General features: G+C 40.9%; 1 protein-coding gene across 1 annotated transcript in view; it reads left to right on the top strand.

The window, feature by feature from the left end:
- The first annotated feature begins 2,970 nt into the window (after positions 1–2,970).
- TBC1D14 (TBC1 domain family member 14) overlaps positions 2,971–27,788 on the top strand; it is a 71,126-nt gene continuing 46,308 nt past the window's right edge. Inside the window, exons 1-3 of the mRNA XM_082482183.1 lie at positions 2,971–3,093; positions 8,637–9,372; positions 26,503–26,623. Of these exons, the coding sequence (XP_082338309.1) occupies positions 3,051–3,093; positions 8,637–9,372; positions 26,503–26,623 (900 nt within the window). The 5' untranslated portion in view covers positions 2,971–3,050. The remainder of the gene's footprint in view (positions 3,094–8,636; positions 9,373–26,502; positions 26,624–27,788) is intronic.

Genomic DNA, 27,788 nt, shown 5'->3' with positions numbered 1-27,788 from the left:
GTATTATTAGACCAGTTAGGGTTTTTTTGCCCACTAGGTGAACATCAGTTACCAATTTGAGGCTGCTCCGTGTAGTGCTTCATTTCTACACAACAGCCACCAGCACAACACTCTTAAGCAAAGCATCAAGAGCTTGTCCCAAGAATTTTTACAAAAATAAGTATTTTACAGGCTTACCCAACTCTGAATCAATGGCAGCACACTGATGATAACCACGCTGAGTAAGTGCCACAACGAACTTCTTATCATGCTTTTGAGAATTTACTTACAACCCATCTATTAAAACAAGACTTGATTTCGTGGCATGCCCTTCTGGATGAACTTTAAATTTTGCACAGCTGAAAAACAAAGGTGCTAAAGGTCTCGTTTGCACTTCGTTATGCATTTATACTTCCTGTACCTGGTAGTACCTGTTCTGTTTCCTTTTAATAATTAGGACATGCCATGCTTCCATGAGAGCTAATGCTGTGACGCTGCACTTAGTCACATAATGTCAGCCCTTCAGCTTTTACCAATACAGTGGAATAATAATACACAATACTTGCAGACAGAAACTATGTTACCTCAGATAGAGGTGGCTTTAACAGAACTGATGCTGACTGCTAGTGCAAAATGTCAACTTTTGCTAATAGCCCACAAGAACCAGAAATGCTGTTTACGCTTTTCCACAAATTATACAGTCACACGCAATAAAGAGTACTTTTTAATACTGACTAGGTTGTGATTTTCTTTAAACTCTTTGAGGCTGCCCCTGGTATTTTTACACTGCCTAGCACATTGGGACTCTGGTTGTTATGTGCTTCTTCAGTGCGAAGAGCAGTAAGAATTTTGTTGTGAGCGGGTATCAAAAAAACTTACCAGCTGAAGCCATCTGTGGGTTGGAAATGGAAAATATCCACTAAAATAAATCACTTAGAATGGTATCTCAACACTATTATGATTGTTAGGCAAAATTCTATCCTTAAATAAGTGCTGATTCAAAAAGTGTTTAAGTGCTTAACGCCTGGTGTGATTTGAAACTTTTAGCTCTACTCTATGCTCTGCCACTGCTGAAAGATTTCCTGCAGCAGATCTTTCTAATAGTTTCCTCAGCCTAAACAATATTACGAAGATTGGAGTATCATTATTTCCTTTGGAGACACTCTGCAGACTTACAGAATGCACGACTGTATTCTTTATCTACCCTAGGAACCCAAGAACTTTGATGACAATACACTCCCCTGGTTGCTCCAACAGAAGAATTGATTCCTGCTCCCAAAACCAGAAGGAAAACGTTAGTACCGAAAAAGGAATTACAGACAGCATATGCTCCAAAATAGTATGTCTCTAGCATATCAACAAGCTTATAGTGCTTTAAAGCTGTTTTGCTTTTATTTACCTACTTTTAATAGTAATATGCCAGCTGTCTTGCAAAGGTAGCAGTGATTTTCAAAGATAGATATGGAGAAATTAGTGCCAATCTTAATTATGTTGATACCCATCTTAGAAACACAGCAGAATAAGCACTGAAATTTATCAGTCTCTGACCCAGTCACAGAAAGTATCTGCAGAGGTATAATTTTTGGTTGATGGTAGGTTTTCAGTGCCTACTTCTCATCTTGATAATGACCCAGTTCTCATCCTGATAGCATGGAACTGGTGTCAGTGGGGTCATGGTAGCCTCTTGCAACTTATTCAGGTGAAATTTACCCACATCAAAGCTTAAACAATCACAGCTTTGCTCTTCTCGATACTGAACTAATTACATTACCGCAAGTCCAGATACTTCTGCATTTGCTGCACTCATACTTCCAGCTTCAGGGTAGACATAGGAGGTGTGAGGTGACGAGAGGCTCATACTTACACCCTCAGTTAGGATGGGGGACAACTTTTATCTTATTACCATTCTAGAGATACCATCACTGAGCGTAGGTGTAAAATGCACATGACCTCGGCAGGAAAAAGCAAGAACGAGTTTCAAAGGTGACAAGAAAACACGAGAGCTCTGCTCCTGTAAGGCACTGACTGCTCCTCACTCCTCCGATTTCAGTGTGGGGGTGGACAGAAGGGGCGCGGACGACAGGTTGACTATGCAAACACCAACAGGGAGCACCTCCGAGATGGGAGATAAAGGTCAGATAATGGAAAGATAAATCAAACACGGTAGAATAGCAATTACCATCCTAGAGCCCCCACTTTTGGCATTACAGTTCAGTTCCACAGAGCTATGGATACACCTTCGCTTGATGCCCCAGACTGAGACCTCCCACCGCCTAAAACTGGCAGAACCCACCGAGTTTTGTTTTCCTATTAAACGCTGCCAGGGACACAAGCTGACCCCCTCCGCAGACGCACTCCTCCCCCCTCCCCCGGGGGCCTCCAGCGCACAGCTCCGGCCGCGCCGGCGGTAGCGCAGGACGGGTGGCAGCCGCTCAGTAGCTGACGAGGGGCTCCCCTCCACCGCGGAACGCAGAACTCCTCTGAAGGAGCGCCCTCCGTTAAAGCCCACTGTTCTTCACCCTCCGCTTCGGGGCCACCTCACACGCGGCTAAGTCGGCCGCCCCACAACCCACCCTCACCGTTCTCCCCCACCTCAGGCGCGCTGAGGCGATTCAAAATGGCGGCCAGCGCGCAGCCCCGGCGCCCAGCGGCTGCTCCCCTCACCCCACCCCACCCCGCCCCGCCCCGCGCAGGCGTTTCCTTGCCCGGCGGGCGGCGCTTGTCGCCGCCGTGCTGGGGAAGGGGGAGCGGCGGCGGGGTGGGAGGAAGGAAGGAAGGAAGGAAGGAGGCCGGCACAGCCGCGGGGACCGGGAAGAGCCCGGCACCTGTCCTGCCGGCAGAGCCCGCCGCTGCAGCCGCAGCCAGGTGTGCGCCGAGCCCGCCACAGAGGGCGGGCGCCATGGGAGGCCCCGCGCCGAGCGGAGAGGGCGCCCGGCGGGCAGGGGCTGCTCCGCCTCACCCCCGCTGAACCCGCCGCTCCTCCGCGGGGACAGGAGAGCGACATGGACCGCCCGCCGCAGCCGCCCGCCGCCTGCTAGTCCCGCAGCAGCAGCTGTGGGGGCGGGTTGGGAATGGCCCAGCGTGAGGAGAGCGGCGGAGGGCAGCGCTACGCCGGTGAGGCGTCAAACTTTCTGCGGGGCTCTTCCTCCGTGGGCGGCAGAGCCAGTGCGGGCGGCGGCTTGCAGCCCTGCCCGGGGCTCGGCCCATGTTTGGGGCCGGGGGGGGGGGTGTGGAGTGTTAGGTAGCACCTGCTGGGGCGAGGGGCAGAGCCCGGGGGGGCGGGGGCGAGCGGCGGCGGCCGGGCCGGGGCGGCGGGAGCAGCCCCCGTGGGTGAGGGGCTCACCTGGGGCCGGGCGGAGGGCGGCTGCTCGCCTCGCCCGCCCGTGGCCACCTTAAAAAGTTAAAGAGGAGCCGCCGCCAGAGTCTTCGCCGAGTGGTGGAAAGACCACGGGGGAGGGTGAGCGTCGCTTCCTCAAGGCTGTGGGGAAAGGCATTGGTTGGGTGTTTTGTTTGGGTTTGGTTTTTTTTTTTTTTTTAAATGAAGGCCGCCGGCCACGGAGCAAATCTTGGCTGCGTCGGGTTTGCCTGAGAGCCCGTGAAAAGGCGGCAACTTTCATCATCTCTCCCCGTGCCTCTCTTTCTAATCGAAGTCTCCTAGGCGATTCCCAAAGACTAAACAAAACTACAGCGCACCTTAGCCGAAGTTCTTGTGATGCTGCCGCTAATGTTAATGTGGCTTCAGATTTTTCAGTAATATTGGTGGGGGGAGGGGAAAAAAAATAAAAAGCCCTGTAAACTCTGTAAACTGCTTCTGGAGCAGAGGCTTTAGAAGAACACTGTGACTCATTTATGTTGCCTGCCTGACGTAGCAAAAAAAGTGGAAAAGAGGTGAATGGTTTACTTATGATCGCTCTCCGAGCGCTCCGCTCAGAAATCAGGTTTGTAAAGCTCAAGCTCTGGGAAGGACGCCGGCTGGGAGTTAGATAAAAGACTATTAATTAGAAAAAAAAAAAAATCCCATTTCTTTTTGCTGTTAGAGTTTTGGCAGTGCGTATGTATGTAGCCTCAGTCATTGTGTCTCATTCTCATGCTTTGGGGAAAGCTAGGCTGTTTTGTAGGCTCAGGAATTCTTCACTGTCGGCAATGCTGTGGCTGTTGGAACGTGAACATAAACAATCTGAAGCAATAAATGTTTAGTAAACAAAGCTGGTTTTGATGCTGTTGTGCACTGAGGTCACCTGCAGTTGCACTTGATAGCAACAGTGTGTTTCTTGGGACATTCAGTAAAAATATTGTCAAATGCATAGAGGGTTTAAACTCTTCACTTTTTTTTTTTGTATGTTTTTCCTTTAAGAAGAAAAAAAAAACAGTTGCAACTTTGTAATTGAGGCAGTTCCTTCCTCTTAAAATCTTTTTTTGAAAAATGCTGGCAGAGATAAGCTTTGAAGAGACAAGGTCATAAAAATTGAGATGTTAACTCTTTGAGAACTGAGCAGTATATGTAAACCATTCTTCTCATTCCTGAAAGGCAAGACAGTATAAAACCTGTTTTGTAGATAGTTGTCTTACCCTTTCTTCTAAGCCAGTTCATTGCCTAAATTGCATTGCAAGTCACAGCAAACTTGTAAGAATGCAGCTTGAGTTGGCATCTTTGATCTTTGTTTAACGTTTTGGTATTGCTGTTAAACTTTCTTTAAATTTTACTTTAAAATGGTTTAAAAAGTCATTTTATTCTAGATCTTAGAAATTATGAACAAGTATGACTTGTTCCCTCTGTGTGGTTGGGCAATATGTAAAGTCAAAAATATGTTTTAAAGCCTCTGTTTATTGTCAGAGCCTTCTTGCATGCCCTGATCAGAATCTGTGGAATGTAAGGCCGTTATGGACAGTTGTACTGGGATCGACCAAAACTCTACCTGCCAGACAGAAGAATTTACCTGGGAGAAGGCCTAAAAGCAGGACTAATGTACTCCCCTGAAGTTCTGACACTTGCAGTTCAGGGACTTACTGAGTTTCTTTTTGTTTATAAATACTCAGCGATTTATTTCTTTCTTCCCTGAGCTTGCATGAATGCTTCTAGCATCCACAGTGTACTGTGGCAAGGAGTTATGCAGTTCGGCTCCCATTTGCATCACCTACGTCCTGATGTTAGTTTTGAACCTGGCTACAGAACTATCTTTATTTGGTGCTCCTGAGCATTTTTGTTGGAAGAGTTAATGAGTAAATAATATCTACTTACCCTCTTATTGTCACTTGTGACCTCTGCCATATTTTTCCTATTTCCTTTTCCCTTGTTATCTCTTCTGGGCTATTCACACTCATTAGGTCATGGTTCCTATAAGACATAGCATATTTGCAAATATCAATTTTACTTAAATATATTATCATCTAAATAAACCATGGGGATGACGAATGTTGTGCAGACAAAATTCCTTATTCTTTCTCAATAGTTTATTATACTGCTAATACTTTAATAATGTTATGTTTATTATGATGATGTTACAATAATGTTACGTTATTAAATGATTTGTGGAAAGAAGTTAGTACTGGAGCATGTGACACTTTAAATGTTTTACATCAGTTGTCAGATTTTGCATTTACCCGTGAGGCAGCAAAAGTAAAGAGTATAAATATCACTTCACTACATACTTAAAAACAATCCTACAACAACCTAATGCAAATGAATAAAGGAGTTCTCATGTATGTTTTTGACAGTTGATTACATCTCAAGTTTTCATTTAAAGCCCTTGATGGGTATACTTCAAAGCTTCCCACAGTTTCGCTGAACTGTGTAAAATCTTTGTAGCTCGTTATTGCATAATTTGCTCCAGTAAGCTGTAGCTGTTATGTACTTCTGCATTTGCTGGTTGCCCATTTAAAGGATCTCTTCTTGTTAAATTTCTTGCTTAAAAAAATACCAGTGCAAGTTAAAATAGCTTCAGTACCCCACGTAGAAATGTATTTTCACTTCTCTTTGAACTCTCTTGTATACAGAATTGTTTGGGCTCTTGAGCTGCTGTATTTACTGGCTCTTCTGAGGCCGCCTGAATGCTTATCATTTGTAAGCTTAATCGAGAAGAGTCATACAATTAAACTAAGGACTGGCTGCTACTTGAGAAAATCATTGAGCAGAAGTCAAGGCAGTTACTGGAGGAATTTGTTATGGGAACATGCTTGTGCTATTTACCCAGACAACACCAAAGTTTTTCTTGGCTGACTACATTTCTGTACTTTTGTTTTCTGGACTGTGCTTTTGGATGCATTAATAAGTATGAATTGTGATAAAGCAAACACTTGCATCCTTGCTTATACAGTTCCATAGTGCGTGTGTATATGCTTTAGAGAAACATTGGGGCTGGGTGGGCTATCAATTTAAAGAGCAATATAATGTGCATGAAGCAGTGGGTGAGCACGGGAAAGAGAAAACAGTCAGGTTTATATTACAAAAATAAATGAATCCAAGCAGGAAGGTCTAAGAGCAGGAGATCCAAATATATGCAACAGTAATTATATCTAGTGCTCCATGTTATGTCATATTTGTACCCTTTGACTATCACAGTTGACTTGATAAAGTAGAATAGTTTGCTTGTTTTCAAGGATTGTTGTTTAGGTGTTTTTGTTGAGTTGGTTTTTTTTTTTTGCTGGCCCTTGCAATTTTAATTTAGTGAATGGAGAGGTTCATAATGTGTGCAGTTGGTATGCTAACTATCTCAAGACATTGCTTCTTTAAATTGCAGGGGATGTAAGCTTTTCAAACCATGGTAGTGTGAAAAAAGAAAAGTTGCTATAGCAACTCTGTAAGAAAAGTGTACGTTTTCACAAGCTTTTTAGTCAATAAATTTGAAATCGAAAGCATTAGGCAATTGACACATTGATTGATTTGGATGGGTAGTATATAGTTGCCTGTTCAAAAGTTCTGAAAAGGTCTCAAAGATGAAATCTGCAGGGTTCGTTCTACTTGACTTTTCCTTACTCTTAGGAGTGGATTGAGCTGGAGTGTTGGATCAGCTACTGAATAGTGTTTATGTAGTAAGCTAAAGAGTAAGCATAGCATATGAAGTAGGTTTGGATTCATGAACTTTGCATGTGACTGAAAGCTTGTGGAAAAAATCATTACAGTTTGAACCAGTGGAATATGTTTGAAATGTATTTGCCGTCACTGACTGTCTGTCAGTATCACAAAGCCAAAGTGTATTGATGTGCTTATATCAAAGAATGTACGGTGTGTCAAACTCTGGTGTTTGACAGGGCTTAGGTGCCATTAGCCAGTGGTTTGGAACTGTTGGGAGGAACCGTTTTTCCCAAATGAGATGTTTGGGTTTTGTTTTGGTGTTTTTTGGTTTTTGGGTTTGGTTGTTGTTTTTTTTGTTTTTTTTTTTTTGGAGGTGGGGTGGGTGGGAGGGTTGTTTGTTTTTTTTAAAAGTAGACTGTGGGGAGGACCTCCTAGACCTTTAAGTGCTACACTTGAGAGAGAATAGGAGACCAGAAGCAGGAGACCAGGCTTCAGGAACTGGAGAAAAATCCATCTAGAAAGCAAGCTGTTTGTGATATGGGAGGAGTATTCTTCACTTCTTCACACTTAGCACAGAGTGTTTCAGAGTGAAGACGCCGAAGCAATATGTGCGTGTTTGTTCTGCCAACTGCTGCAGATAATTACATTGCAAACTTCAGCAGAACTGTAGATAATTTAACTATTCATATAGAAAGATGTATGTAGTGTCATGATAATAATCAGGTAGTGGTTTAAAGGGTCAGTAGCAGTTGTGGGAGCCAGGCCATCAGTCATGATGGTGTTCCAGGTTTTGAAATGCTGCAGTTGCCCACGAGGACAGTGCATCTAAGCCGCAGCTCATTCTTTACTGCCACCTCTTTGAGGGTCACTCAGATTTTGACTGGAAGTGGGGCATTGACTGGATTAACTGCCCTGCTGGCAGCCACTGAGGAGACAGTGTGAATATATCTTGCAAATATGAAAGATAGTGATCCTGAGTGTGGTAAATACACTTCATCAGGAAAACTGCCACTTGTGAATATATTGTATCATGTGTATTGTCAAAACGTTGACTACATGGATAGTTTTATAGCTATTCAGATTTTGTATCTCTTGCTTAATGCAAAACTAATATATTATGCATTCTGTTTCAGTGACAAATTTATTATCGGTTTTATGGTTTCCAGAAGAATGCTAAAAAATTCTATTTAAGTGAACACTTCAGAATTTTGGTCTAAGGGTATGGAAACAAGTTTTGTAGCCCCCCAACATCAGTAAATATGTAGTTATGACTATAAGAATACATTTCAAATATTTGTCTTAATACTGACATGGAATATTAAAGTACTGCAGTTTTTATAGTATGCAATTTCATTCTCAGGAAGTGTATACGAAGGAAACACTGGTACACAAACTGCTTATGAAAAGGCTTTCATGCTTGACATTTTCTGGAAGCCTAATTTAAATTGCCATTGTCCTGCTTGTTCAAGCAGGGGAAAAGGGTAGTAATTGTGTGCAAGAGAAGATGAATAACTTTTAATTAAAAGCCTAAATTATGACAGGACTGAGTTTATTTAAAAAAAAACAACACGCCAACAAACAGCCAAGAACAAACCACAACCTTCCTGCAAACTCATGATCTTGTCTTTTCTTTCTTTTTAACCAGTTACCAGTTGGGCCAAGACAACTGATATAAATTTATCCAACTCCTTAAATGGTTTGAGCTTCAGGGGAATTCTGGACACAAGAGTGGGCAGCAGTATCCAGGGCCTTCAAGACTTCAACTCTGGGACCCCGAGATCTCACTCAATGCCTGAGTATGAGCCTGGCCAGCTGTCCAATGCTTCAGAAGATTGTCATAGCCTTAAATCAGTGGATTCTGGTATTCCAACTCTAGAAATAGGAAATCCAGAGCCTGTTCACTGCAGTGTGTTAAATGTGAAGAGAAAGCAGTCAGAACCTGAAATTGTGCCTGACAGGGCTTTTCAGAGCGCATGCACACTGCCATCTTATGTGCCTCCACATTATCTGACTTCTGAACATGACCATGCTGTGCGAAAATCCTCTACTTTCCCAAGAACTGGGTATGACACTGTCAAACTTTATAGTCCAACCTCAAAAACTCTGAATCGAAGTGATGATATCTCTGTCTGTAGTGTTTCTAGTCTTAGCACAGAACTGTCAACAACTTTATCAGTTAGCAATGAAGACATTTTGGACTTCGTGGTCACAAGCAGTTCAAGTGCAATTGTGAATCTTGAGACTGACGAGACACACTTCTCGGATGTTACTCTGAATTCCACTAAAGAGACCAATGATCAGAGCCAGCAGGAGTGTTGTCAAGAGACAGACGTGGACAGTAAACGAAAAATATTTGGACCTTTTACGAACTTCTTTGCCAGGTAATGTTTCTGTAAAATAGATTTGTATTTTAACAGTGAGATAAGGTAGGATCATAGGAGAAAGGTCTTGTACGATATTTTACTTTGAAAGAGGTAATAGCTTGCTATTTTAATTTAAATTGGTATTAACATTTTTTCTGTTCTGAGTAAGTCAGCAAATATTGCTAGGGACTAAGGCTCTGAATCCGACTCTGTATTATATTTATGACATATGGAAACATCTTAAATCTTCTTAAGATTCCTTCTACATTACAGTAAAAGCAGTTCTGAACAAGTTTGTTTTTTCTCCAAACAAGGGTTTTCCTCCTGGCTTTGCCAGAGATGCCTTTTGAGATTTTGGCCAAGGTCCTTAATCTCATGTCCTCATAAATAGGTAAATGTAGGTAGAATCCATACTTGTATTAAAAAGCTTTGACATCTAAGGATTTGTAAGTGGTCTTATAGTGATGGAGTATTTTATTGATCAGTGTAAGTCTGTGAAGGTTAAAATACAAATACTTGCCAATCCTTGCGTGACTACCATGATTTTTCCAAATCTGGGTTCCAGCTTTGTTAATACCTTTTCCTCCTTCATTTTTGTATGGAATGAGAAATCTTACATTTCGTCGGTCAGTTGTTGAAATGAAAGCATTGGCCACTCAAAGCAGTTACACAACTTCTTTTAAATGTGGCCCTTGCATGAACAATAAGGTATTTCAAATGCAGATACCCAGTGAAAGCAGTGAATGAGGAAAAGGCCTAGTGTAATTTCTTGGGTTTGGGTTGTTTGTTGGTGTTTTTTTGTTTGTTTTTTATTTCTCTCAGGCCTTCATAATGTGTCTTATTTTTAGGATGTAATGTCTGAAGTATGATATATTTTGAAGAAATTGTTCTAGAAATAAACTTCAGACATCAAGCAGAGTTGACTGTATCTAACCTGTTCTGAACATGTAATTGCTTCAGCTAATCTCTTTTTCCTCATGTAATTTCTTTTTGCATGAGATGAATAGGCTGATATGAATAGACTGATAAAATACTTAGAGAATTGGCAAACATCATTCTTTGAAAGGCTGTCTTATTTGCAAAGCTTAAGAGAAGCAGTTTATTTAGATCTACTAAACTAGCTGAAGCCTGCATAGGTTTTTATTCTTAGGTGAAAGTTAAAATAGAGTACTCTACAGCAGAACTCCAGTCATCAGTCATGTTTGAGGTGCTGAAGCTTTTGTGGACCTCTCACTGTTTGTTGCCATGGAACCAGACTTAATTCTGAAGCAGGAGGCTTCTCAGCACTTCAAAGCATGAACTTTTGTTACCCATTCTGGTAGCACAACTGCTAACTCAGATAAATGCTGTCCTTCAGCCTGGAGGGAGCACAGTGGAACAAGCAAATTTGGACCCTGCTCAAAGTAGGATGTTTAACCACTTCTCAACTTTTCTCATCCGACAAAATAAAGCCATCTGTCCAAATTCTATTCTAGTGTAGTCTCTAGTGGTTTTGCCTGTGTTGCAAAAACGGTGGTACTCGCTCAATTGAGCTTTTTAACCTGAATCTTTTCAGGCACGTTGAATTCCAGACAACAAAGGCTGTCCTCACTGCCTTTTAAATGGGCAACAAGTAATCTTGGTCACCACGTGATGTTGTCATGAGAATGTGAGGATTAAGGTCAAACTAGGTGATCGGCTTTAAAGTTCCAGGTGCTCTATCTGCTCTGTCTGTAACCTGGCCTTTAATACTCTTCCCTTTAACATCTGCTTTCTGCTCTGTTTTGAAAACAAGAGTTGCTCACTCTCTTTGTCTGTACTTGCACACCACACACCCATATTTTACGCATCTGTTCTCTTATGTCATGCAACCTGGTGGTGAGTTTTACAGGTATTGAACAAGCAGGGAGCTTCTGAGGGTCCTTCTGCTCCACAGAGAATACTATCTATATTTATGCTGTCAACGTTGTTAAGGACTGTGGTGGGTTGACCCTGACTGGGTGCCAGGTGCGCACCAAAGCCTCTCTCTCCCTCCTCAACTGGACAGGGGAGAGAAATACAATGAAAGGCTTGCAGGTCGAGATAAGGACAGGCAGAGGTCATTCAGCAATTACCATCATGGGCAAAACAGACTTGACTTGGGGAAAATTAATTTGATTTATTATCAATCAAATCAGAGGAGGATAATGAAAAATAAAAACTAAATCTTAAGAACACCTTCCCTCCACCCCTCCCTTCTTCCTGGGCTCAACTTCACTCCCGAAGTCTCTGCCTCCTCCCCCCAAGCAGCACAGGGGGATGGGGAATGGGGGTTGCAGACAGTTCATCACATGTTGTTTCTGCCACTCTTTCCTCCTCAAGGGGAGGACTCCTCACACTCTTCCCCTGCTCCAGTGTGGGGTCCCTCGCATGGGAGACAGCCCTCCACAAACTTCTCTGATGTGAGTCTTTCCCATGGCTGCAGTTCTTCACAAACTGCTCCAGTGTGGGCTTCCCATGGTGTCACAGCCTGGCGTGGGGTCCTCCACGGGCTGCAGGTGGATATCTGCTCTGCCATGGACCTTCATGGTCTGCAGGGATACAGCCTGCTTCACCATCATCTTCACCACAGGCTGCAGGGGAATCTCTGCTCCAGTGCCTGGAGCACCTTGTCCCCCTCCTTCTTGACTGACCTTGGTGTCTGCAGAGTGCTCTTGCATATTCTCACTCCTCTCTTCTCTGACTGCAGTTGCGCAGTTCCCCCCCCCCCCCCCCTTAAATATGTTATCCCAGAGGCACTACCACTGTCGCTGACGGGCTTGGCCTTTACCAGCAGCGGTTCCGTCTTGGAGCCTTGGCATTGGCTCTGTCAGACATAGGGGAAGCTTCTAATGATGCTTTCCTTATGCTTACCCTAATGATCCCATACAGTCCCTGTTCCCTGGAGTTTCTGTGGGTTCCTTGATTCTCAGGGCTTAAACAAGTACTTCAGTAAATGAACTTGGGCCTTTCAGTGTTTTGTTTGAAAATAACTGACTTCTAGGGGCCTTCCTATCTAGCTCACCCTGCGCTGTGTGCCAGGGTTTGTGTAGAGTGTTAGATGAGGAGGAGGCATTTGGAATAGTATTTCTGAAGACCAGCTTGCTGAGAAGGGGGCTTCCTAAAGTAGTTTGTAAAAAGTGCTGTGGTGGTAGGTATAAACAAAGTCCCAGAGGGGAGCATGTTCTCAGCATTTCACTCTGCTGGAACGAGTTTCACTTGAGATTCACTATCTTGCAGCTTAAGTGTGTAAACCTTCCCTTTTGAAAACCAAGAATAAACTACAGCAGGAGAAAGCGAGATTACTTTGGCTTTGTTCAGCGGCTGGCATGCTTGTGTACAACATGGAAGAACAAGCACCTGAGTGGTTTGTACACAGCCTTTCTACCTTCCCGCAGCCTGATGGTCATGGGGTAAGGCAGCAGTGTAGGGGCTCTCAGCCTTCATCTGCAGGTTTAGCTCTTTGAGGGCTCCTCTGGGTAATGGAATATGGGTTTGAACCACTGAGAGCAAAGACAAATCATCTTAGCTTTTGCTCAAGTTGTTGACATTTGGTAAAAGGAGAAACCTTGCTTCTTGAAATGGCAGCTGTGCTTGTGTTGAACCCCATCTATCATCTGAGAATGTGTTAGTTTCTCCAAACTTGTGAAGACCGAGTTTCCTCTGCATACATCAGTTAAGATTTGCGGCTGCCTGTGGACATAATACTGACAAAAATTAGGTGCTTCCAGTGCTTGGTCACATGCATTTAACCTGCTTACTTAGCAATTAAGGGTAAATCTTCCATAATATCAAGAAGATGCTTAGAGAAGCACCTGCTTTGGAATGTAAAATTATTTCTTAGCACTCTGCAGGTTTATTTTTTCTTGCAAGACCATATGCATGCGTGCATGTGCACGAGGTTGTGTGTTCCCTATCAGTTGCGGCAATATCTGTGGTGTGTTATGAACTGTTGGTGTTGGCTTGGGACTGCTGTTGAAAATTGAGTTATAGAGGATATGGAAGAAAGGAGAACCCCATTGGCTTGTTGCCTGTCAATCCCGGCACCTTCAAGGGCATTTGGGAATGGAGTGCTCCTGCCCTGCCTTCTTGAGTGCTATGGCAAAGAAACCTTCCTGGACTACTTCTCTGGCTCTGTTGCTGTCTCTTCAGTGGTTTGAGACTCTGAAAGGTCTGGTTGTCCCCTCAGGCTGTTACATGTCTCTTTGGGCGTGGCAGGAAGATCCAAAGTGAGAAAGAGAGACCTCTTTCCTGATAAGCTCTTTGGAGAGGAAGGCTAAGGCATCACAGGTGGAATACTAGTGCTCTCATTAGGCTCCAGGTTATCACATGAAAATGGATTATTGCTTCTGAAAGCAGCTGTAATGCTGACTGGTTACAAAGAAACCTGACATGTTGGCTGTTCTCAAGTGTCATGTGTACTTCTATCAGCTCTAAAAGGCCAGAGGTCTCTTTCACAAAAAGCATGAGTTTGAATTAATTTCCTTCATTTGAATATATGCAGGAATATGGTTTGAGAAATAGTGTGAGCAAATAATTGGCTGGGAGACTAAAGAGTTGGTGGCTTGTCTGTCCCTTTGCCCTAGTGACCCAGAGTGGCTAGCGTAGGTTAATTAGTTTTTACCTTTGGACTTTGCTTCTGTACAGTACTACTGAAACAGACTTTTTAAATGCTTGGGTTTTTAAACAGCTTTGCTGAATCAGGGCCATTGTGATCTTACTGTAGAAGTTGTACTTTTCATTTATCATTTTCATTTGTCATTTTGGAGAGTGAGGATGAGGCTTTTTATGGTTACACACAGTGACCATAAAAAAAACTAGGACTATGTTGAGTTAAATAATGAGCCATGCAGTCGCCTTCCTTTTGAGTGGGCTACAAGAATCCTAAGTCTTTACTTAGTCCACTACTGTGGATATTGTCTATTTTTCCAGCAGTCTGGGTTCTCTTTCAGCCTGCTCCTAGAAGTTTTTGATCCAAATGTTCTAAGTAGTAGGATCTCGGGAAACCTCTACAGAGAATAGGGACTACACATGAAATAAAGGGCTTTAAGAAGAATATTACATTTTACTGTTTCCAAACAATCTCTGTATTTCTGAGAGAAAGCTTCTGAAGCAGGATTGGCATCCTATACCATACATGGAAGCACAAACTTAGTCCAGGCTGTGGCATTACTTGTAGTCTGAGAAGAAAAAGGGTTTAAGTTTCACAATAATAACTACTGTTTTCAGCCTTAAGTCTGTAATCATATAACATAAACATATAATCTGTATCACATACATACGCGCGCACACACGTGTTTTGAGGTGACTGGTCACACTTAATTGGGAGTTCAGAACTTAAGGAATTAGGTCCACTGATACCATAGATAAGTCACCTGTGTTAAAGAGCAGGACCCTTTCATAATGCCATTTGTTGATTTTAATGAGAGGACAGCTTATTGTACTTCTTTAATTTTGGTGTTAAAAGGAAAGTAGAATAACAAGGAGCATTATACTGTTCACTTCCTACTTTCATTTCTCCAAAAAGGGAATTCACTGACCATAGAAGGGAACAGAAAGGATGAAAATAATTATGATTGAGTAATCTGAGATATTAAACTTTATATGTTATGTTGTCTCCTCTTCTGTGCATATTTTATGTTAAATGAAGTCTATTAGATAGAGGACACTGAGGACAGGCTGAGAACAGGACTGAAGTGTGTAGGAGGAGGGACAGAAAGAGCTGGATGTGCTGTGGGGGAGGATATGAGTACACTGCTTTTAACCGCAAATGAACAAAAACTAGCTGAGCTGCAAGTGGGGTTGTCCAGGAGCTGGGGAGAAGGACTCCAGAAACCCAGCCTCTGACAGAGGGAACCTTCATGAACAGCCAGCACCGGCTGCTTCACTGCCCTGCGGGTAGATTGGGCTCCCTAGTCCTGTGGTTCCCTGACCCCTGGGATTCACTCGCCTGTTGGAAGGAAGAGAAGAATTTGGCAGTTTTGCCCCTCTGTGCTACTTTATCTGGGTGCATTTTGGTCTAATTATCAGTAACAGGCATCCAAAAGGGTTGAGGAGAGAGGAAGGCAAATGAGCGTATGTTTCAGTGGTGTGGGAAGCAGCATAGGCACCGGGGATCTGTATTAACAGATGATGCTGGAAACAATATTTCAGCAGCCCATGAGGCATTCGGGTATACTCATGTGATGGGTGCTTCAGTCTTCACAATGTAGTTTTGGATACTACTTATTTGAAAGCCAGTTTCTGTCTATTTGAAATGAAAGACTAATGGTCCTCTCCTCATCTGTACTTAGTATCATGTCTCTGTAGAACAAAAGAAAAGTTGCAGAATTTTTCTGAAATAAACATTCTCTGTCAAAGCAAATCTTCCATAGGTGCAAAGTTTTAGTTCTACAAAGATAACAGCCTTTTCTTTTGATAAAGGTTGAAAATTGTTGGATATTGTATGATACAGTTTGCAGGATTCCTATCCTCTGATTCACTGTATGATGTTTTGAACTTTGTCATGTGGCTTGTTCTCCACTAGGTATTAAACTAAAACTGTCTAAATTAATTTTAATCCCTATTTTCCCTTTATGTGTGGAATACTGTAACTTTTGTTTAGAATTACCGTTCTGTTAGCTCTTCCTTAAATTTTACACTAAATCTTATTTGAGATGCAGCTCTTTAGAATAAAGGGAAGTTGCTTTTGCAGAAAAAATCTGCTTTATTTGAATTCCTGTTTGAGCAAAACTGTTTTCAGTTACTGAACAGTAAAACTAAGAGGCTTGTTGAAGTTACTTGTTCATTATGGAAGCTAAATGAAAATCTGCTCAGCAGTACTTTGTTTTGGGATATTTTTTTTTTTCAGTAATGGTACAAAACTATGCAGTGAGTAAGGACTTAATGTGATCCAGTTATTATTTAAAGTAAAGTCAGATGTGTATGTTTCTTTTCTAGTGGCTGGTGGGAAGCATTACAAAAGTCTTCTACCAGCTAGTGAATGAGATTTGTAGCATAGATGGGTGTTGGATGTCGCTTGCAGCATTTTGCTTTAATGCTTTCCCCCCCCCCCACCTGTTCCTTCTCCATCTCCTGTATGAGGCTGCATTTTGGAAAGCTTGTGGTTGTTCAGTTCTGTGTATTCTACATGGCTGTTTTTGAACAGAAAGAGTAAGAATTACATACATCTTGATAGATGCATACAAGACTTCATGAACTAACTCAGACGAATGAAATTAAGGTCTGTTTTCATTCTGATTCATTGTCAGAATGTCAGATTCAAGGTTTAGTGAATTAGTGGGTTAGATGGACTTTGTATCTTCAGTTAATTTGCAAGAACTTTTCTGATGTTTCCTGCATTAAAAGGAGCTGTGAGAAGAAGTGGATGGGCAGGGGGGAAGGGGCGAATATCAGCACAATCACTGCCATGAGATCTATCTAACCAAAATACCGTTTAATCTTCAACTGACTCTTTGTTCCTTCCTTAGTGGCAATATCGACTGTTGTAAGTTATTGCAAGTATAGAAATGATTAAAATAAAAAAAAATATTCCAGCTGCAAAGAGTACTTAATTCAGTGTTGACATTGTGAGGGAATGTTATGTATGCTTAGAGATTCTGAAAAATGCAGTGAGAGGTGTGAAATGACATGCAATAAATATCAATTCTTGCTCCTTGATTGTATTAACCTCTCTTCAAAGTCATTAAGTGCCTCACAAATTTTTCAGCCATACTGTAAGAATAATAAAGAACAAAACAGTAAATGAGGAGTCATTCACACCTTACATTGACAGCTGATAGAATAAACACAAGAACTTGTAACAAAGGTGATTTAAGACAAGGTATTTACTTAATACTTGGACTCCCCTTTGTGAGCTGCAGCCTTGAATCACAAAAGAGTTTAGGTCGGAAGGGATTGCTGGAGCCATCTGGTGTAACATCCTGCTCAGTGCAGGGCTGACTTCAACACTACATCATCTTCCTCAGGACCTTGTCCAGTCAATTGTGAGTATACCCAAGGATAGAGTTAACCACAACCTCTCTAGGCTACGTGGTCCAGCATTTATCCACTACTGCTCTGATTTTTTTTTTTTTTCCTCCCCTTTCATCCATTTGGAATTTACCTTGCAGCAGCTTGCTTTTCCTCTTGTTTTTTTCTGTTTGCATGTCTCAGAATGGTCATCCAGGCTAAATGAAACCACCTCTCTTGTGTGTCCACTTGTATGTCATAGGCCTCAGCACCCAGCCATCACTGGGCTTCCCCCAGTTTTTGATCTCTCGTTTTCAGTCCAGGGGCCCCAAACTGGATACAGATGTAGTCTCATGGGTACCAGGTAGAGTGTTTAATCACTTTTTCTTCTTGATCTTGCTAATAAAACCCAGTCCATGTTTAATCTTTACTGCTTCAAGGTCTTACTGCTGAGTCAGGTTCAGCTTTTTGCTTAGGGTGATATTTCATGTATGCATTCAATTTTTTATTTGTGTGGTAATGGTACTTCAGATCAATGAAGAAATAGGCTTTCAGATGATAGGAATTCTATTCAGGAATAGAATTTCAGGTTATTCTGATGACATTGGATTAACTGGGAATTTTGCCAGCTAGAAAAGAACAATTTCATATTGCTGGTTGACTCTAATAGTTTGAACTTGGACACAAATGTTGCTTTTGTATAAGAGTCTTCACTTGCTGAAACTTCTATTTCTGAGAATTCAGCAGCATTAGCGTGGTAGGCCAGCATTATGCATCATCCACGTGCACAATACTTCTTGGATTGCTACAACCACTCCTAACTGCTACACATGGAAGATTACTGTCTGATCTATCTTCTTATGTCTTTGACTCTTCAGTGCAGGTAGCTCTGCTTTGTTCTCCTCTGAAATGAGGGCTACCCCCTAAGGAAAAAAAAAAAAGGTAAACACAGAACTTTGTAGTCTTGATAAGTAGTTTACCAAACCCTGCTTTTTTTTTTTTTTTTTTTTCCCCTCCCAGAAACCTAAAGAGAGATTTCCAAGTTACCCTATTGCGAGGTATTGGGTATCCTGTACTGCTAACTTGTATTGTATTACTGTCTCCCTCAGCTGGGGAGTCTTTTTTCCGATCTGCAGGTATCTGTTGCATTGTAAAGTATATTGCTTCTTGGTTCTTATTGAACATACTGGAGTGTAAGTGGATGGAAAATTTTGTTTATAAAATGTGATAAGGATTTATAAAACATGATTTGTCATTAGTTACCTCTTATGTAGGTAGGTCAACTTCTAGGCTGACTGGCTTTACTTCTGATGGATTTATTTATCTATAAACTAGGCATTGTTGTTCCTTTAGCTTGACCTTTGGCATTCTCTGTCAGATAAAATTCTGCAAACCTCGCTTTTGTGTGTGATTTTGGAATCTTATTGAAACATAACTTTTGACTGGTTGATGAGGGTTCTTCACCATAGCCAAAAAACTTGGACTTTTTTAATGATGTTTTGTTCTCTTTTTTTTTAATAGAAAAGTGTAGGTTGACAGACAGGTGATCTGGGGTTGGGAGGGGAGAATGCAAGAACCAACAATTGCTGCATCTAGTGAATTATTTCTAGAAACCAATGTTACCTGGTCGTGAGTACCAGCTATTGGCTATCATCTGTGGAGAACATAGATTTAGGGCTTCTCCGGAGATTTCTGGTAGGGCTTCTGACAAGAATTTCGTATTTCCTTCAGTTGCCTAGTCATTATGATCTGTGTGTCAGGGTCTTGTTCATCCGCTAATCAGGTAACTGCAGTTGCTGTGATACAATCCTTTGCTGATGTTTGAGTGTTTATTTTCTGTGCCTCTGGAAATTATTTAAGTGCCCGGAGTGCGAATTTGGAACACCTAGAGGTGAGAATCTTTCTTCTCTTTAGTGAGTGTAAGTTGTTGTCGTGGTTTAGGCCAAATCCACCACTGGGGACCCGAGGGACCCCAGACGGGACCGACAGATGCTCCCCTCTACCCTTCTACAAAGAGAGAGGCAGAGGAGGAAAAAGAGACTTACGAGTTTAGAAGAAACTAAACTACTTTAATGAAATATTAATAATAAAATAAAAAGAAATAATGAAAAATATATACAAAACCATATCAAGCTCCCGAGATGACAATCATGTCACCGGCTGGCACTGGGGCAGTCCCAGGCTGGACTCAGTGACAGACGGGAACTGGATTCCGGATCTGGAGTCAGGATTGGGATCACAGGCAGACAGAGTCCTCCTCAGACGTCGGCCATTGAAGGAAGAGCCCCTGACCCTTTGGTCCCTCAGCTTTTATACTGAGCATGAGGCAGATGGGATGGAATACCCTGTTGGTCAGTTTTGGGTCACCTGTCCTGTCCGCTCCTCCCTCCAGGTGGGACCCCACTATGCTTTTCCGCTTCCGACCCTCCAACGTGGCAAATAACAAAGTTGGTTAGCCTTGGCTGTTATGGCAATAAGTATAAGCAGGAGCCTCTCTGCATCCCATGCCTGGGCATCAGCTATAAACATTGGTCTTATCACTCTGAGAGAGTGAACACTGTCTGTACAATATGCAGTTAATTTCAGTTGTTAGAAGAGGCCCAGCTAAGAAGCGAAGTTACTGAACAAAATTGGTTCTGTTTTACCTCAAACCAGGACAGTTGTGAAGGATATGGTTAGTACAGAATACAAAAGGTCATTGAAGGTTGAGGAAAAAAACAAATGCTGTTGCACTTTTTACCTGAATTCCATAATAGTGTGAGAATGTTTCCTAAATAGTGTTAATTTAATTTGTACCATGCCAGGTAAGATGGCTGGACAGTTTTGCTCACAATGCAGCAAATATGTAATACAATTTCTCTTAACTTTTTTTTTTTCTTAATAGATGCCGTACATTACTTAAAACATCCTGTTTCAATGTAGGTTTCTGGATGCCTTGTGGAGCAATGTCTGTGGAGACATCTCTTACGCTGTGGTTATGTACCAGACATATGGGTTTACCTAGCTTTTATAATGAATATCTGCTTACTTGCTTTATCTAAAAGTCCCTTATACACTCCAGTATGACTGCCTTTGTGTAGGCTGAGGGGTTCAATACCTGAGTGCTCTCTCCACACATAGTTATCAGGAAAATTCAGGATCTTCCTCCAGAAACAGCTGAAATGAACTTTGACTTGCCTCTGTTTTTCCTGCTTCTTAAGAATACATGCGAGTCTGATAATCATTTGAAATTGTTTTTCAAGATAATTTTGTTCTACAAAATCTGAACCTTTTGAACTTTCTCCACTGTCCTTATTTTTCATCTGCTCTACTCACGAGACCGGTAAGTCCTTCCAGTTGTTAATTCACATGACTATTCCAATTGTTTTATCTTCCAAAAATAACGTTCTTAATTGAAAGACTAATTAAAATTTCAATGTGAGCATGTGTCTTGAGAGCAGGAAATGTTGTATGTTTTTAACACTCATAAAAATTTACTTGCAATTGCAAATTAGTTTTGGATAAATGCAGGTAAAACATTGCATCAGTCTGTGCGTGAGTCAGGTCAGTTTCTAGTTAATTCTCATGCTGGTTTCTTTACAACAACAGTCTTTTTAAAAGTAAGGAACCCATTTATTTGCAAATATAATCTCTATGCTAGGTCAGTGTTAAAGTAGTCTACCACAGAGCAGCATATGCCATCTCACTTCTGTTTTACTCACAACTATCATTCCATGCTGCATGCTGGTAGTTCACATACTGTGGTCTTTGGAACTTCGTCTAAGGAGCCATGTCAAAATAGTAACATCAAAATAGTTAAAAATCATCCATTTCAGATTTTCTGGAGAACCCAAATACTCTTTATCATGAAAACTCCTAAGTCCTAAGCTCCTGTACCCTTTTATTTCTGGGAACTGGTATATCTTGGGAGGTTTGGGGGGGGGAAATTGCTGTGCATTGCCTGGAAGTCCAGGTGTAGGGGCTGTGTGTGCACCAACAGGCGTTGGTGGGTGTATGTGTGTCCGCCTCGCTCGACTCCACCCTCTGACAGCTAATGTGTTGGAGCCCAATCTTTTTTTCCTGTTGTTGGAGTGACAAGTGCCAGAGAAACAGTTCCTTGACTCCGGTGGTACTGAACTTGAAGTATCTCAAGGGGCACAGTGTTGAGCCTGCCTGGCTAGAGAAGACTTGGAGACTTTTCACGGAGGAGGTCTACAGCTGACTTTAAGTTCTGGACTAAATTGGCAACAGAAACCATGGCAGCACTGTCTGTGCTCCTTTTAGGGGACAGGTTTGAACTGAGGGGACAGGTAGGGAGGGATGACCTTTGTGAGAGGTGACTTCCTGTAAGTGGCTAACCTTGCCTGGGACAAGCCACAGCTGAAATGTGGCAGAAGTGAATACTTGAATGCTTGTGGAGCGGCGCTGTGAACTCATCACGTGGCACTAGTTGCTGGCGGTTTTGTTACAGACTTCCTGTATTTTTAGAAAGAAAAATAGACTGAACTAGATAAACTTTCTGCTTCAGTGGTGATGTGGGACTTTGTTTAAAAGCATAAGCTGGAAAAAGCTGTAATAGCTGGTATATGGATAGATTTGGCTTGATTACTTGTTGCTGATGTGGTTCTAATATTTTTTTCTTTTACTGGATTAAGGCTTCAGTCTGACCGTGACAGCACACAAGGCTATATAAGTACTGGCAATACATGAACGTGCAATATGTATATATGGCAACTATTCAGTAAGTTTGTCTTAGCAGTGCTTATATAACCAAAATGAAGTGGTTCCTAAGTTTTATTTAAAAAAAAAAAAAAAAAAAGGTTTTCTGACGCTGTTGAACTTAGTATTAACTTCCTCTCCCCACAAAAAAGGCAGTTGGGCAGATCAGTATGCAATAATGGTGCAGTATGTGCATGTGAAAGCAAAAAGTTGTTCAATCTCTCTCCTGTATCACAGGATGCTATTTGTATGTATGTAGACATTAACTCTGGAGTTGGAGACAATTTCTCTTCAGGCAGGTAATTCCTCTCCACAGCTCAATTAAAATAACAAAGTTAAACAGCTGTTTAGTGCCAAATTTTGGTTTTACAGGACTGCAAAAGTAATTTTTTATTTGAAACATGATCTTGATTTAACTTCTGGGCTTGGTTTTCCTAAAATAAGCAGCTGCAGACGGTTAGTGTAAAATAGTTAACACGTTCAATAGGAATGCAAATGTAACCCATGACACTTTAATGGCTCCAAACTAACGATACTGCAGACATGATGTATCACGTCAGATATGCCTGTTAATATCTCTGTTGTAAATGAGCATGATGTGCTCTAATGGTTGTGAAGAGGACAATGAGACTGAGATAATGATCAGCATGTGATCTTTTCTTTCCAGGCATGTCAACCCTTTTTACATTCAAGATCTCAAATTAATTTTTATCTCTTAAAACACTTGTAATTAAACTTTGAGATCTTTTACCCTAAGATTTCTTAGCTCATCTTTGGAGTGGAAATCTGATTGTTTTTCTTTCAAATAGAGAATTTTTGCTCCTTCTTAACATCTGTTTTCCATTAGGTAAGATCTTAAGTTACCTTTAGAGTGGATTTTTTTTTGTGAATTATATTTGCTCAGAAGTGAGACTCCTTAGTACTTTTTTTGAAAATCCTAGGGAGCTGTGTAAGCATGGGAGGAAAGGAATTTTTTTCATGCTGTGGCAGCAGAAAAATGAAAGCTTTTGCTATGAGTTATTTGCTGTGACATATATATATATATCTATATGGCAGAAATCACTACTTCTTTCCAAGGGAGTTGCGTATTTTAAGGGTCTGTTTTCAGTCCAGAAGTCTCAAGTAGTGGCTTTATTGGGGCCCTGGGGTGTTGTCCTGATTTATTGCAAAGCTCTGCAGAAATCAGACCAGAGAACATTCCATAGTATTTTATTTTTTTTTTTTCTTAAGTTTTCTAAAATTAGGTGCAAAGGGAGCAGCACCTCTTCTGGTCCTCCTGTGCCAGCCCAACTGTCATGTGTTTTACCTTTGGCTTGTTCCAGTCTGTGGCAGATCAGGGTTTTAACGATGTTGTGCATCCTCACTCAAAGCAAGACCAGGTTGTAGTTTGCGGTTCTACATCCTATTGTGCCAATTTCTGGCTTCTGATAACTTTACACCTTTTGGGAGTTTTGAGACTTTGGAGTGCGTAAAGAGTGTGGACACCAGCAAAGCAGCAGAACACAGGCATAGACAGAGAGCAGGGGAAAAAAGGAAAAGGAGAGTAAGTTGCTCTGTATAGAATGGAGATTGTATATTGACCATGCCTGATACTTTCAGCTCAATATATTTTTTTTAAATTAAAAAAAAAAGTAAACTGGAAATCCCTGACACAATGTAAAGAGAGGAAGAGATGCCTGGTGCCCTAGAACATACAGTGGAAATCATGCAGACAGAACTGAGTAAATGGTGCGCCATCTGCTAGGTAGTCTGTAGAACAGATTACTTATTGTGATGCTCCCTCTAAAGGGAAAACAGTTAGGATTGCAGAATTGAATGAAAGCACGCATGTGTGATTGACTTTTCAGGTTTAGTTCATCTTATGCAGGGACTTGTAGCAGAGAGCTGTTACACTTTATCATTTCAATTCATCTTTGCTTTCCTCTGAAGTTGAAGACCTACTGCTGCTCTTAAAATCCCTCAGAGGAAATTTGTGGGATTGTTGCTTGTATATACCTGTGCTAGCAACCTCTAATGCGAATAGATAGGGAGAGAAAATTGCCCGTTAGTCCTTTAATTTTGATGTTATTGCAGCGCTAATGAACTGTGGTGAAAGCCTTTTACTTGCAAAAGAGGATTTGAATGTGCAGAGAACTGTCATACAGGTGTGCCTCCTTGTGGGGGTCTTTCAGGTGTCCCTGATGCTAGAAGTTCTTCTTTTCTTAAAAGACCGTATGTAGTATGGAATTTAGTTTGCTTGCTTCTGAAGTAGTAACAAGGTCAAACAAAACCTTTTGCAGGAACAGTCGGCTTGTCTTGCATTATGTATCCTATTTACCTGCAGTGGTTTTTGTGATGTTTTTCCTGTTATGTTTCCCTTTTTATTCTTAGATATATTTTAGAAATTACTTGATATTTCTCAATTTTAAATTAATCAAATGTATAAAAAAATTAACATCACGTCTGTCTCTTTACATTTTATTTCCCTGGTAGCTGCCTCAAATGATCCTATAAATCCATCACCTCAGGCTGTTTTACATACATGTTACGAACTTGGGCAGGGGTAAGAAGATAACTACATACAGAAGCCCGTCAGGGTACTAAATGCACAAACAGAATAGATTCTTTATATTGCCATGGTGAAGGAATTTCTGGTGAAAAGAAAGCAAATTCAACTGAGATACCTTTCTTGGAAGTTGTTTTTATGATTGTCTCTTTTTCCCAACACTAGCAGTTGTGGTAGCAGTGTAGTCAGACTTGTTGACTAATGCTCTCGTTAGCTCATAAATCTCTAGCATTACAGCTGATACAGGAGAGCTTTGTAACACTGAAATGGAGTATGCTAGTTGTAGAGGCAGAGCAAATCTTTGGGTTTGATCCGGTCGTTTACCTGTAGAATTATAAGTTCATGCTTTGTAAAAAGCAGAAAGAGGGAAAACACAGCAGTATGTTTCTGTGTTTTCCATGCTGTTCTTCTGTAGTGTTTTCCCTACAATAGTTTCCCCTACATGTTTATACTATGTTTTAATTTGTGTGGGGTGGGGTAGTGGAAAGCTGAAAGGGGTTTGTAGAAGTATAGTTGCTGCTTAGGTTTGCTATCAGTTGTTACCGACTTGGGTGATTTCTGTACCTAAACACCTTGTTCTTATCTCTTAATATGATAATCCATTCCCAGTTTGAGTTTCAAGGTAACTGTACCCTTGTGATATAGAAGCACATGATCATTTGTGTAAATATATGCATATTTAAGGATGGCAGTGCACCCTTACCTTATAATACATTCCAGCACATGCTGACATTTGTGCCTTGATTTGTTTTCCTCATATTAAACATTTCTCCTGTATTCCAAGCAATATTATCTCTGTTGGTGTATTTATGATGTTGTTCATGTTAGCTGATACAGAGTGGCCAGGAAAAACAACTTTTTTGTGTCCAGGTTGTTCCTCTTGCAGATGTGTATTCAGCGCTTTTAGAATATGAAGTTCAATGTAGTTTTATTTCCCAGACTGTGACACTTTATAAATAAGAAACAATCTGTACTTGATACGTCAGCCCATTGGGCATTAAGGTAGTAACTGTAAGGAAAAGCAGTAATGCCAAACTGGAAGCATCTGTGGTATGAACGTACTATAGCTGCCTGCTGATGGAAGTAGCAAAAATGCTTTTGTCTTGGTGGAATTGTTGTTTTTTTTTCTTCTTTTAAATGAAGGAGCAAAAGCCCATAGTCAAGTTACCAAGAAAACTTACCAGAAGGTGTGTAAATAATTGAGCTAACCTGGACATATTTGAATATTTGCTGAACTAGACAGTAAGACAAAAGAAAAACTGTTATTTTAATAATCCAGACATGCTGTGGGTATAGAATGTCTGTTGTGCTCTTGGAGGAGCTGAGTGATACCAAAAGCATGAAGACTGGTCTGTACTGTATGTCCAGTTTTGGAAAAACATAGTTGTGAGAAGAAGCAAGTCTGGCATACTGCTTTATGACTAAAAGCTAGCAGTGTCAATAAAAATAATTTAAGTGGCTTTATGTCTAGCTAAAGCTAGACTGTTACTACAGTGTTTAAGCTGATTAATTTGAGACGTTTCAGAGAGACTTCAGAATTAATCTGTTTTGATAGCTGCTTTTAAGGTTATTCAGGAAAAATAATCTTTTATGAAAGCAGATCAAATACAGCAAAAGGCTACTATGTCCGCAACTTTTTTGTGATTTTTGGTAGTAGTATGTTGTAATAGGTGGGTGGAGAATGTTTAGATGGAGGCTAAAAAAGAAGGCTATTTCTAGAAAGTTACAAATGAACCTTATTTTTAGTCCACTACAAATTCTTATTTGACCAAGTCCATTGCCTAGAGTGGTGATAATACTGCATAATGTATCGATGAGGGAAACAGTGCCTGCCAGCACAACCACAAGAGGAGTTGGAGTATGTGATTGGAATAATAAGGTTAGCAAATTCTTCTTTCTGTTTATTATAATTAATCAACCTTTTTTCTTAATCAAACTACTTTTTTTTTTTTTAATAGGAATTTGTTTACCAGAAAGCAAAGTGCAAGATTTGAAAAACAAAATGATGTGGGATGGAAGTTGTTTGGAAAAGTACCTCTCAGAGAAAACTCACAGAAAGATCCAAAGAAAATACAAAAGGTATTAGTTTAATTTTGTCTTGGGGTTCGTGGTGAATGTAGAAGCCAGTTAAGTTTATGATCTGTGTATGACTGTGAAGCCTGTTTGTTTGACGAGTTGTGTGCAACTTCTTGGACAGTATCAAGAAAGGTTCTTCATTGAAAATTTTCTTTTTAATTCCATTATAACAGTGTCATTCAAAAGAATATATGTTCTACGTGGTCATTACATTGAATACTCCATGAAAACACATGCCACTTCGGTATAAAGCATTTCATGTGAAGATTCAAAGTATATGAATGTGTATTTGTTTTTTATAATCAAGCTTAGTAGGTATTTTGAAAATCTTTCAATCTGCTTTATCTTGTTCTGGCTTTCACTGGTTTGTGGCCTTTGTGTCAGACCCATCCATAACATGCTGTTTGAAGGGAAACTGTGTTCTGTTGGGCTTTGGCTTAGTTGTGTTTAAATACTAATTTAAAATACATAATTTCAAGATTGAATGAATGTGGTAGAGTGCCAGATATTTGTGTTGGAATGCTGGTTTCATCCATTCCTTGTTTTCTGAAGTATTTGCTGTTTGGAGTTGAAATTTTCCGTCTGTGGTCCTTGATGAAAATTTGATTACTGACTTGAAATGTTGGAACAATTTGGAACTTATCCAGTGAAGGATAATAAGTGAATGGAATAAAATTGATTTTTTTTTTTTTTTTATTCCTTGTACAGTATAGTTCAAAAGGGGGTGTGTATTGAAATTGTTTATTGAAGTGGTTCCCTGGATAGAGAAAAGGTTTAAAAGCATCAGAAACACCAAAGAATTTAGGTTTCTCCTTGTCTTCATTGCTGCTTTAGCTGGTTTTGACATTGGGTTTTAGGTGTGTATCTGCCGCTTATATTTGCTAGTAGTTAGATCCACGATTTGTCAAATTTTAGCAGCTGTTTTTGGGGGTGGGGAATGAAGAGGTTATACAAAAATCTTTTCAAGCCTTCCTTATTGTGCCATAAGATTAAAAAACACAGTGAAAACCCCCTTTCTCCTTCTTTGCATATACCTTCTCAAGCTGTAGCATTATAACATTGTTGAAAACATAACATTTAAGAGAACTGATTCTACTGCAGCTAAATGCAAGCTTTTTGCTAGTGAACCAAATAACCCAGCTCCCCAAGGGGGAGAAATCCAGCTATG

This window comes from Vanellus vanellus (assembly GCF_965231255.1).
Source record: "Vanellus vanellus genome assembly, chromosome: 4".
In the NCBI taxonomy this organism is placed as follows: Eukaryota; Metazoa; Chordata; class Aves; order Charadriiformes; family Charadriidae; genus Vanellus; species Vanellus vanellus.
Note: the sequence above shows the minus strand (reverse complement) of the source record. Positions and strands in the feature narration are given on the sequence as shown.